At 36.1% G+C, this 13,491-nt stretch overlaps 2 protein-coding genes across 2 annotated transcripts in view; one reads left to right on the top strand and one right to left on the bottom strand.

Annotated features, from left to right (window-relative positions):
• Positions 1-1,508, bottom strand: part of LOC137281611 (structural maintenance of chromosomes protein 4-like) — a 35,211-nt gene extending 33,703 nt beyond the window's left edge. Inside the window, exon 1 of the mRNA XM_067812949.1 lies at positions 1,432-1,508. The gene's annotated coding sequence lies outside the window, so the exon portion shown is untranslated. The remainder of the gene's footprint in view (positions 1-1,431) is intronic.
• A 44-nt stretch (positions 1,509-1,552) lies between these two features.
• Positions 1,553-13,491, top strand: part of LOC137281609 (UDP-glucuronic acid decarboxylase 1-like) — a 59,795-nt gene continuing 47,856 nt past the window's right edge. The window contains exon 1 of the mRNA XM_067812946.1: positions 1,553-1,798. Within this exon, the coding sequence (XP_067669047.1) occupies positions 1,708-1,798 (91 nt within the window). The 5' untranslated portion in view covers positions 1,553-1,707. The remainder of the gene's footprint in view (positions 1,799-13,491) is intronic.

The raw sequence follows: 13,491 nt of genomic DNA, 5'->3' as shown, positions 1-13,491 counted from the left end.
CATTATGAGTGAGTGAGTCTAGTTTTACACCACTCTCAGTAATATTCCAGCTATATGGCAGCGGTCTGTAAATAATCTAGTCTGGATCAGACAATGCAGTGATCAACAACATGAGCATCGATCCATGCAATTGGGAACTGATGACATGTGTCAACCAAGTCAGCGAGTCTGACCACCTGATCCCCGCTTTTATGACAAGCATAGTCGCCTTTCATGGCACGCATGGGTTGCTGAAGGCCTATTTTACCCCGGACCTTCACAGCTCCCTGCATTATAAATACTCACAGGTGTATCATAGTATTGCTCATGAAAGGACCATTATTTGTGTTCAAAGTAATTATCTCGTTGTACACAAATGTCATTGACCAAAAATGGACAGATCTGAAGCCATTGCTGTGAGCACTATGAATACTTGCTGAAGAGTGCATCTCATTTGTTTAGGCAAACTATTGAGAGGTCTGTTCTTTCAGTACACTTTGTCATGTTTCAAGTAGGCACTCAAAGAGTTGAAAGTTGAAACATTTGCTCACACCTTGAAGATGAAGGGAAAACTAAGCCAATGATTCAGCAAACACCTTTCCAATAGGAAAGAAAAAGGACCTGTGCTTCAATTTTAGCATGGGTGAGGAACATGATAGCTCTACATACACATATTTGGAAAGAGATTCATTCATTCCCACAAACCTAAACCTAACCCTAACTTAAATTTTGGAATTGTGGTCATTTTTGTGAGTTCTCTTGTAATTGTTGTGTTAAGCTCTGTTGCTAATTTTAGTATATATTAATTTATAAATATTATCTGGGTTGGGGGAAACTGGATGATTATCCCCAAACCTTTACCCTCGGATCCTTGGATATAGATTTAGCTAGCTGAAATACCTTGGATAAGAAACTGTCGGTGAAATGTTTACCGCAAAACATTTGCTGGGTGGGAAAGAGTTCCTTCCATTCCCCACTATTCTTTCTTTCATAGATTAACAGAGGTAATATTAAGTGTTTCAGCCTTGTAGATTGTACTTAATCTCAGTGCTTTGTTATTTTTTAGGGTACTGTTGTAAAGATGGGGCCGTAAAGATTAATAAGATAATTGTTGTGTAAAGTTTTGTTAATTATAATTAGCAATTTAGAAATATCATTTGGCATGGGGGAACGAGAGGAACCCTTATCGCTGGGTGCTAGATAATAACACTGATAATAAGTCATTAGTCTAATTTGGGGGACTCTAATTTCAAAGTCATCTGATAAAGTGCCCATACCCAGGACCAAAACATCTACAGCTGAGTAAAACCGGAGTTAGATATTTCTGTGTCTCGGAGTTTTAACAAAAGCAAATGTTTCTGAAACAAATGTGGAGGCAGCGATGTGTAACTCAGAGTAACTATGAATGACAAATATTTAAAAACAGTGATAAAGACGTTCGGGCTTCTTTACCTATCGTGTTTTCGTCGTGTGTTGTCAAAACTGGCGCTCAAACGTTTGTTGTCGGGCCAAAAGATTTACTCCCAAGCGATTGGTCCAAAATATTCAATATCCTCCCCGAGTTGTAACCCGGAAGTAATTGTAAGGTCAACTTGACTTGCAGGTGTTCCCAATCTACTGGATGCTAGTATGTGTTGATAAGAATTTCGTCGAACAGCTGCATTTGGATCTGCATGACTGTCGAGTCTTGGTCCAAATGAAATATGTGACGATGTGTTGAGATACAAGATGATTGCGCTGAAGAGCCGGCAAATGAAATTACCTATCAAGAAAATGCGACAAATTGTGATCATTATATTGGTTGTTATTATCATTGCGGGTAAGTTGCGATTTATATTTCAGTATGACGTATTAGTAATTAGATTGGTGAAGTTTAGAGGTACCGTGGTAGAGTTTCAGAATAAACACGAATCACATATAATACACCTCACTGACTCCCATGTACTGCACTGGGAAGTCCTAGGTTTACAAATATCTCGTGAATTGTGCATACATTTTAACAGCACGTTTCAACTGACAGATAAAATGCACAATGACTATTGAGACCGCTTTCATTATGTTTGTGTTTTAGTGAATGTGTAATAAGAATTGCTTATGTAATCCTGATACAGAAGAGGACAATAATACTCAAGATACATGAAAATACGTGTGGCACTTGCATCCCAGAAAAACTACCACCAGGGACCTCATTGACCTTTGTGTCTTTGCTTTGTCCTCCTGATGTCTGACACTTGGAGTAATGCAGAAGGCTGCATATTCTAAGAAAAGTCAGTACTTGGCTGGTTTGACAAGGCAGCGGTTACTGGGAGACGTCCTATTCACTGATTGGGCTGTTTGTAAAGGCTATGAAACCTTGAGCTGATGATGAGCTTAGCCAACCAGACGTACTGTGCCTCTGCTTGGATCACCCAAATCCTCTTTGCTGTATTTATTTATTTAAGTCTATAAAACCTAATATTAGACTTTGTGCTGTCTGTAGTGTTAGGGACAGACCATTCAATGCTTAATGGCTTGTAATTAGCTTTTAAATCTAAAGTGATAACATATAACATCATGTCAAGTCTTCTCTTGAAAAGCCTGGTATCCCTGATAATACTTCATCACACAACCATTCAAATGAGGGTATTTTGTACCCATGTATTTGTCTCCCGTCCATCTACAAATAACTGTCAAAAACAGTAAAGCAGCTATATTGTAGAGGCAGTATTTCAAGTATTAAGCATGCTGCAGATATAAGCTAAAACATCTCTGTGTGTCACCCTAAGATCATGAACTGGTGGTGGTAATAATCAGAATTATTATATTAATATGGTAATGTACATGACTCATGTTGTGGGCAAATAACAGTGGAACAATGTCTTGCCATTTTTTGTGTACAGTGCAGGAGACCAAGGGTGGAAATAACCCATTGCCCGACATCCCAGTCTAGTGGGGTTTTTTTGGGGCAAGCTAATTTGTATATCATGCTGTACCGGTGTCCAGTGGACTTTCCATTGATAATTATGTTGTTTATTTAAATAATCATCAAGAAAATTGGCTAGTATAGTTGAAAAATTATCAGGGCAAGTGATTTTACTAGTGCCACTGTCCCGGGGTACATTGGCAATTCAAGAATTATTTCTATCCCTGTAGATGGTACAAGAGTTATGTTTTTTGCTACCATTGCTGTTTTTTTGCATTTTTATGTCCTCTACCTGTGAAGATCCATGCTAGAATGGGTGTTCACAGCAAGTCATGCTTGTCATAAGAGTGGTTAATGGGAGGCTGACTTAGTTGATGAGTGTCATCGTATCAATGATGTCTTGGTTAACTGCATTATTCAATGGCTTCAATATGGTGGGGTAGCCACGTGCGTAAAGTGTGAGGCCCATTTCTGGTGTCACCTAGCGTGATATTGCTCACTCACTCAACACAAGTGACAGTCATGTGGATATAAATATTGCTCAACTTAGCATTACACAACAATGGAACTGAAAAGAAATAAATATTAAACAGCAGTTTTGATATTGGTTATGTGTCATAATACCCTATTTAGATATTTAAAATTTTGAAGAGCATAAAGAGAGTGAAATCTACGGATAACAACTTCTGAGATTAATAGGAGTCATTCCTTGTGGCTTCTCTCCCCTTCAGTTACATGTTTTGTCGATCTACAGGACTCCAGATAAGACCAGTATTTGTGTATTTTACTCAATAAAAATCACATTTACTTAATTAATTGCAAACTAAGGAGTACTAAAAAAATGCATAAGAATCACTTGAAACCCAGTAGTGCTCAACTAAATCGAGTAATTGTGTATGATAATTCATCAAGGCACCCAAACTCTACCACAGCGTTAACATAGGTTAAGCAATGCCTTTATATACATTGGCTATTATAGCCGTAGCCACTGTCCGCAGTTTACTGTAGTAGTCATGTGACTTCCATGTTGAGCATTTTAAAACGGCTGCCAACTATTTGGCAATATAATAATTGTTAAAAATTTACGTCTATTAAGAAGCATTTATATCTATGTACTAGAAAATGCTAATTACCAACAAGGATGAGAAACAATTGCTTGAAAATATATGAGTATGGGTGTCCATTTATCTAAGACACCACAGTAAGATGCAACTAACGGGATCAGGTGGTCAGGCTTGCTGGCTTGGGTGACACACCATTGGTTCCCAGACATGCATATCAATGCTAATGACGTTGATCACTGGATTGTCTGGTCTAGACTTAATTATTAACAGACCGTCGCCATATAGCAGCATATTGCTGAGTACAGCGAAAAACTAAACTCAGTCAATTACTCTTGGGCACCACAATTTTCTGTTCAGTGTTAAGTCCCTTAGACTCAACAGATACCCAAGATTGTGGCAGGAATTCCTAGACATTATGTATCCATATTTGTCAGCTCCAGAGTAGTAAAGGCTTTATGTCAGGTTTTCCTTCAACATCAGGCTCACTTGCTGTAATATTATTGAGTGAGTGAGTTAGTGCAGTGTTTGCTGTACTTTAATTTGTTAGCTGGCCATCAGTGCCAGCTACAGTCTGCAGGCTTTAAAATCTACAGGCCCTGAATGAAAAAGTCTGCAGGCCCATTTTGTTAAAGTCAAATCAGTAAAACTACCGGCCCGATACTGTAACAACCGACACTGGACCTTGAGGCCGGCAGTTATTTCAAATAAAGAGTGAGTATGGTTTTACACCACTTTTAGCACTATTCCAAGAATATCATGGTGAGGAACACCAGGAATTGGCATCACACTGTGGGAACACATCTTCAATGTGGTCAGCAAACTGCTCCTGTTGTGTTATAGCTGAAATACTCTTCAAAAGCAAACTGCTCCTGTTGTGTTATAGCTGAAATACTCTTCAAAAGCAAACTGCTCCTGTTGTGTTATAGCTGAAATACTCTTCAAAAGCAAACTGCTCCTGTTGTGTTATAGCTGAAATACTCTTCAAAAGCAAACTGCTCCTGTTGTGTTATAGCTGAAATACTCTTCAAAAGCAGTGTGTTAAGTAGCCATTGGCCTTCTACCCGTGGCTAGTAAAAATCCAACTGAGCCAATAAATTTCCAATCAGTGACCCGACAGGCTAGTGGTAATTTTGTAAATACAGTCGGACCCCACATATCCGGAAACTCCGCCTTCCGGACGATTTTTATGTGAAACGAAACTTACGTTGTACTCGCTTAACCGGACCCCACGCTTCCGGACCAGCATGACAAATTTTCAAACCATTCCCATAGATATCCATTGAAAAATGATCCAGTTATCTGAATGGAGAGATCTGTGCAATGTGCATGTGTATGTGTCATGTCAATACCGTTTACCGCATGACTATGTGATTTCATTCTTAATCTATTGGAAGGCATTTGCTGTGAATTGATTAATTAACCATCAAAACACTAGTGACGCATGTCACTCATTTGGATTTGGTGCATGTGAGAACATCTCATCAGTAACGAAAACACATGTTAAGTAGGATAAAGGTAAACTACACTGTAACTGTACTGTATATAACACTTATAAATCGACCCCTGATATCTGTCGCAATGCAAATTAAAAATAGCCTCACACATGATCTAAGTCATGTGATCCCATCCGGAAGTTTACTTTCTGCAGACAGCATAATTTCTATGCGATGTCATATGTTTTTAGGGTATGTACAATTAAAAAAAGAATATGCAATTGGCAAAATAGAAACTTTTTGTCATCGATTTAGGTTTTTCATCTAACGTACCATTTGAAGCTCCACAGACTACATGATTACATCCGAGACAACCTGACAAATGGTAACCTGCATTCTGCCTTCCTTGTATTATTGGTACACCTATATGTCATGATTATTCACTGTTATTACTATTGACTGTTGATTTATTGATATACGTACATGAAAATGTTTTGCTTTCACATAATTTTCACAGTTTGCTTGTTTGATCCAGTTAACCAGACGTCTCGGTATCTAGATGATTTTCGATTGAAACCAAAACCTCCGGATAAACGGGGATCGACTGTATATCACTGTCTGACTTGTTAAGTTATAATACACTTTTAAATCATGCAAGATTAAATTTTCATCTTGCTGGCAAGTAAATCCTGATACCGATGTCCACATTCATATTTCTCGCTAGTGAACTATTTTGTGGGCTAGTAACTTTCAGGCATAGCTAGAATGACAGACAAGTAAAATTTGGAAACAATTTCACACTGCTCCAAAGTGGCTTGAAACTCATTGACATGCTTCTTTTTTTCGTCCATGGGCTATTGTCTTCCTTTTCACATACTATCTCCTTGTACTCTTTTGTGTAATTGAATTACATTTCAAAAGATATATGTTTCAAATATTTTCATGTAAACAGCTATATATTAATCCAGTACAACTACTGCAAAGTCTTGACATGATTCTAAATGAAGTAGCTCTTTTACACTTAAGACATTATCAGTATGATAAGTGGGGTTTATCTGGGATTAGTGGGTACATGTACTTAATGGGCAGATTAATAATTGTACCATTTGTTAAGAAGAGGATTCATGGATTATTTTTGACTTCTTTAAGTGCAGTTTACATCCTGATTCTTTTCAAGGTCATGCGTGTCACTGTTGTATGTTCAAATTACACTCAACACTCCTTACAGTCCTTCCTTTTCACTGGTCCATGTACCAAAGCTATCATTTGTCACACCAGTTTTCACCATGTTAGCATGAGATGAAATTTCGAAAAAACCAACATCTGTTGCAGACATGAATATTGGCCTACGGGCAGATCCAGATATGTGTTGTAATGAATCAGTTTTACATATAGACATGCGCTTGAAGTATCATTAAAACTGTACTAGATTTCAGTTGCTATATTGATTTGCAACACCTGGCTCCTCTCAGGTACTAATGTGTGATACTTTTATCTGAATATGAGCCCGTCTGTCATAAACACGCTCAAGCTGTTTCTGAATGTTTTATTTTTGTAGTCTATATTCCAGGTGGCACTCAGTAAATTGTTAACTATCAACTAATTCTGCTTCAGTTATCAGTAGTATGACCATTGATCTAAGCATTTTAAATCCAATAACACCTGACTCCACAAACCCCTGAGTTTCCTTGTTAGGTACTGCTCATAATTTATGGCTGGGGATTTGATGATGAGAATTTTAAGGGGAGTCACCAATTTTGTTCAATGGAGGTAGGGGGTTAGCAATTATGTGCCTGAAAATGTTTTATAATCTTTAAAATCATGATTAAAACTTATGAGAAGAGGGTTGGGGGAAGGGACATTGATTTGGTGCATGACATGCAAGGGGATCACTAAATTTGTGCACAAACTTTTGGTGGGGAGTGCACTCATATTTTACAATCATAAAAATCACGATAATTTTTCTAACCAACATGTTGATGGGTGGGGTGTCTTACAAAGTATTGTTTGAATTTTCAGTTTATTAATAATGTTGAGAGTAAAGGTTGCATTAAAGTAAGAGTATTTCTATGGTAGCATTGTTATACAGGAATTGCTCCACTGTCCCTAGTTTTCTAGGATCGCCAGGACTTCAGTTATCAGCCACACACCCTCAACCAGTGTTCACGATGGTGTTTCAAAGTAACAGGAAATTGAGTACTGTAAGTTTCAGTCTGTCTGACCCACTGAAAATTCACAGGAGCCACAGAATAAAGTTGAACAAACATTTCAGATTTAACATTTGTTTTGATTGACATTGAAATTATTAGTATTATTAGTGATAACAAACATAAGATTTCTAAACAGCAAACAAGTGTCACATGCCACAAATAATAACTTCACACAAAAACATTGTGAAATATTCAGTCAGACACTGGGGCTGGCGTCTTGGTGATTTCTATCTGACCACTGGCGAATTCATGTATACTGCTCAACATGACAGAAAGGTTTTCTATTTTGTCATTTCAGTTTTCACCTGAAAAGTTTCTTTTGGAAAGTACTATAAAGAAGTCTTTGATAATTTTTTTAAGAGAACTTCGTCCCAGAAGTAGGACCACCATTGAGAATACATCTTGGTACTTTTTGCACTATATTTGCAGAGAAGTTCCTGAAAATGTAGCATGAAAGTTTGGGAAACTTTTGAGCTGGTGGTTCAGGTGGAGTACATTTCTGGAGCTAAGTACTTTGCAAACTGATGAAAAAGAATACTAAAAACTTCAATCCAATATGGTTGCCAAATGATGCCTTCAGCCACATTTGTCCTACAGTTGAAATTGAAGGGAATCCGTTTCTGCACATGTACAAGACATTTCAAAGTCAGAGGATGAGTAGTATAGCTTTTGAAAATGAAATGTTTTAATTAATTTTGAATCATCTGTCCTTAGTCCTTTAGCTAATAGCTGATCATGGCAGTGCTCAAGTGTCATTCTACTGGTAACCAATATACAGAGGTTGGCCATAATTGAGTCATCATTAGTGAAATGTCTGTACACTTACATGTTAATTAACTATTGCAAGAAGCAACATCCGGCGGCGCTCATGACGTCATGTCGCACATAACATCTCCCGAGCGAATCCATCCATATCTGAAATATCATGGCCAATCCAAGAAAAAGTCAGAGAGGAAAAGCAGATGCAGACACCCTAAATCAAGATCAGCAATCAATTCTGGACACCCAGCTGTCTGCTAAGCAAAAAACCTCAACATGTATCAGAGCTACCTTGACACAGTAAAAGCCATCAACCGCCATGTTGGTGAGCATGATCGATGAAATTAAACCTCTTGTACATTTCACTTTTGTATGTGTTTCTCAGCAGAAGACATACCAGGTGTTACCTACACAGGGGTCTTTTTCTTATAGTTTATTATTTAGTAAAGAATAGATTTGACTTGTGGTAGCACTTTTTCTTTAGATTTTATGTTTTCAAATGTCTGTTATTATCTTGTTTTCACTAAAAAATATAAACACATCCATGTAAGTAGGCAGTTGAGATATATGATACCAGTGTACACATTATGGATCAATATGGTGTGATATGGGTGATAAGATAAGAATAGCTTCAGCCAACTGTAGAGGCCTGGCAGAAAAGAGAAAGCGAAAAGATATAATGAACCTTTGGCTTTAAAGAAAGTTTTCAATTATATGCCTGAAAGATATTCATATAGCCAAAGAGGATGATATTACTATGAGAAATCAAATGCAAGAGGAGTTGCTATCCTATTTAAAAATAATTTGGAAGTAAATATCCACAAATTCAAGATTGACAATGGACCAGACAATGCAGTGACCAACAACATGAGCATCGATCTGCACAATTGGGAACCAATGACATGTGTCAACCAAGTCAGCCAGCCTGACCACCCGATCCCGTTAGTCGCCTTTTACTACAAGCATAGTCGCCTTTTATGGCAAGCATAGGTTGCTGAAGGCCTATTCTACCCTGGGACCTTCACGAATCTGTGACTATAGAAGGAATGAGAATCAGACCGACTAATATATATGGTCCTAATCAAGATGAACCTGAATTATATCATGCCTTATTTCACAATATTGATGGATTTGAAAATGAATCTCTTGTAATTTATGGAGACTGGAACCTAGTTCTTAATCCTTCCATTGACTTAGAAAATTATAAAAAACATTAATTGTCCAAAAGCAAGAAAGGTATTGATAGGTATCGTAGAAAAGTATGATGTGATAGACATTTGGAGGGAAAGAAATTATGATGTAAAAAAGTACACATGGTGGAAAAAACCCCGAAACAAGAGTCTAGACTCAATTTCTTTTTAGTTTCACAAGATTTAGCAAACTTGACAAGTGACTGTTCAATACTTCCAGGTTATAAGTCTGATCATTTGGCAATTACCTTGTCCTTTTCCAGTGAACTTAAGAAAAAAACGAGTGGTGGATTCTGGAAACTAAATACATCATTACTATATAATCAAGAATATGTAAATATGGTCAAGGACATGCTTTTTGAAACAAAATTAGAATTCTGTAACTATAGGATGAACTAGGTGATACTGAGGACTCAAAACTTAAAAAGAAATCAGTCAAAACTTCCAAACTATATGTCAAACTAAACTTTCTGCACTATCCAAATGTAAATTAGAATTTGAAAAATTAAAAGAAGATGAAATAAGACGTATACAAATAAGAAATTGAATTCAGTGGTACAAGAAAGGAGAAAAACCAACCAACTATTTCTGTCATCTCGAAAACAGAAATTATACCAGTAGGCTTATCAATAGTATCATCAATGACAAAGGAAAAGTAATATGAGATGGTAAGGTTATTTTTTTGAACAAAGAAACTTTTATGAAAATTTATATGCATCAGGTGGTGCAATATCAGGCAAACATATTGATATATTCAATGATATTATGACACCAAAACCCAAAAATGTTGAGGCTGAAACTCTTGAGGGTGACACTGCAATAAATGAAATAATCTTATCTGAACCCATTGGTTCAACCATCAATTCCAAAATAGTAGTTTTATTATAAGACATTGGTACCTTAAAGGTATTCAGTCTATAAGAGACTTGTGTAATGATCAAGGTGTTTTGTTATTTAATGAACTTACGAAAACTTACAAAATCAAAGGCACAAGCTTTATTCTTGATTGTTGTCAGGTTCTTTCAAATACAAATGGAAAGATACGATTAGAATAATCTGTTGATTGTTCATAATCATTATCTCAGTACATCACTGATATGTTTACTTTCAGCACCAAACAAATCCAGATATTTCTATGATAAACTTATAAGTACTGAAATTTTTCGTTCTACATGTGAAAAATGGCAACAGCTATTTGACACAGTAATCCCATGGGCACATACACTGTATTTTCAAAAAATATACAAGATGCACTAAAGATACTACATTTTTTGACTTTCAAATTAAATTTATTCATAATATTATATATATATATATAAAGAATTACTGAAAATGAAATAAGTTGATGATGAACTTTGCTCATTTTGTAACTTAGTGTCTGAAAATTTGGTACATATTTATTGGGAATGTGAATGCAGGGAAAATTTGTTACATATTTATTGGGAATGTGAATGTGAATGCAGGGAAAATTTGTTACATATTTATTGGGAATGTGAATGTGAATGCAGGGAAAATTTGGTACATATTTATTGGGAATGTGAATGCAGGGAAAATTTGTTACATATTTATTGGGAATGTGAATGTGAATGCAGGGAAAATTTGGTACATATTTATTGGGAATGTGAATGTGAATGCAGGGAAAATTTGGTACATATTTATTGGGAATGTGAATGTGAATGCAGGGAAAATTTGGTACATATTTATTGGGAATGTGAATGTGAATGCAGGGAAAATTTGTTACATATTTATTGGGAATGTGAATGTGAATGCAGGGAAAATTTGTTACATATTTATTGGGAATGTGAATGTGAATGCAGGGAAAATTTGTTACATATTTATTGGGAATGTGAATGTGAATGCAGGGAAAATTTGGTACATATTTATTGGGAATGTGAATGTGAATGCAGGGATTGAAATTAAGTTTTTTTCAAGCGTGCCTCATGGGCACTGTCATGATAATGAAAGTGTACCATTTCAGTTTCAGGTGTGACATAAATTCATGGTCTATTAAACTAAACTTCAAATCATTATATGACTTGAAGTGATTGTAAAAGTTGTAACATTCACTAATAAATCATGAGTAATAAAACAATGGTAGGTAGGTATTTTTGTATTTTTGTATTTTTTACTGACCTCAAACTTTGAAAAGACATTGATCATTAGCTGTCTGTGTGGCATGTATTTTTATCATCAGTCATTGTTCATAATGTCACTTTAGACCATGAAAAGGCCATATGGTGAAAACATGCTTTAAAGCACTTTCGAAAACGTCAAGTGTGCCATAGAGGCACACTGGTAAGAGTTTAACTGTGCCATCAGTGAGATGGCACTAATAATTTCGATCCATGGAATGTGTGAAAACATTCTGGCCGAAACTGAAAGAATGTATCGAAGATAAAACAACAGACAAATTTACCCTGACAAAATACACCGCCTTAATTGGCGGAAATAATACTGACTGAATGAACCATATACTTCTTGCTGGTACAAAATACATCCATGTATCAAGTATTAAAAACACCAAGTGGATACCAATGGATACATTTCTAAAAATATTAGGTGATACTCTCAAATTGAAAAGTTTGTTGCTAATAAGAATAATAAAATATTTATTACAATTTGTCCAAAAAATGGTCACCACTGTTGCCATATTTCCAGTATGTATAATATCTACCCATATGAACTTATGTCTTATTGTGTACTTATACTGTTGCATTATGTATTTTGTGTATTTGTGTCTGCTGATTTTTTTCATTAAAAAAACACACAAGAAAACTGTTGCAAGGAAAAATTTTTTAAACTGAGTAGAAGTTATTTAATGTTGACGTTTGCAAACATCTTGGAAATCATCTTCAGCTATGTGTAGGTAATTTTCTTTCATCTTTCTGTTGATTAGTTATCAAAAGACACCTAATTAAGCTCAGGTTACAACAACTTGATTTTAGTCTATCCCATAGGAAGCCATGTTAAAGCTGATTGGTATGCATAATATATGTTGTTTAAATAGCTGCAGTTTTCATGATAATCATCAGAAAACTGGCAAAAAATTATGTGTATGTGGCTATGCTGATTTCCCAATTCGACAAAAAAGCCCTGAATTTTTAAAAATTATCCTTGCAAGAGGTAATCAACCTGCAAATCTATGGGAATTTTACTAATGATGACTCACTTATGTCCTACTTCTGTATCTCCTGATATTTGTACCTCATCAGACACTGTTGTCCAAAAGCAGTTGAGAAGGGCTGTGTCAAGTTTAGAAGCCCAATGAAATTAAAGCTTGGAAAATGCTTTTTCACAATTATTTGATAATGGTTGATATTTCAAATTGAAAACTCATATATAATCATTCAGACCACCCTGACCTGATATGGCATGAGTAATCACAATGTATGAGTAATCACAATGTACCATTCTCAAATCATAATGATTACTTGCAAAATATTGACAGCCTTAGAAAAAATTCCATCTTAGAAACACTTCTAAGAAACAAACTATACTGTGACCCACCTGGCAGGCAGACAGGGTGACAGCGTTCATGTGTCACACAGGTAGTGCATGGCAGGGACCATTTCAAAATATCAAGAGGCAGTATCACTCCTTGTTACAACAGGCTGACATTAACGCCATCCCACAGATGTTATTTATTTCGATTTGGGGATAATTGTCACAAAAGAAGCATACACAAGCGTTTTAATGTCTGAAAGTTGCGAGCAATAATATGCTTACAGTTACCTCAGATCAGCACGATAGGATTGAGCTCACATCCAGAAATACCTGATTATTGATTATTTGATGATTATTGTGATTATTTGCATAATCAGAAATAGCCCATTCACTTTGCTATGATAATCGCCATCAGATTTCTTTGCCTCAAAAACAAAGTCACGAACCCCAATCAGTCCCTTGCTATGGGTACCAGCATGCAAGATGATCAGGAGTCTACATTTGCCTGAT

The sequence above is a fragment of the Haliotis asinina genome, chromosome 4 (assembly GCF_037392515.1).
Source record: "Haliotis asinina isolate JCU_RB_2024 chromosome 4, JCU_Hal_asi_v2, whole genome shotgun sequence".
NCBI classification, from domain to species: domain Eukaryota; kingdom Metazoa; phylum Mollusca; class Gastropoda; order Lepetellida; family Haliotidae; genus Haliotis; species Haliotis asinina.
The sequence above is the reverse complement of the archived record's forward strand: the minus strand, read 5'-3'. Positions and strand labels throughout refer to the sequence as shown.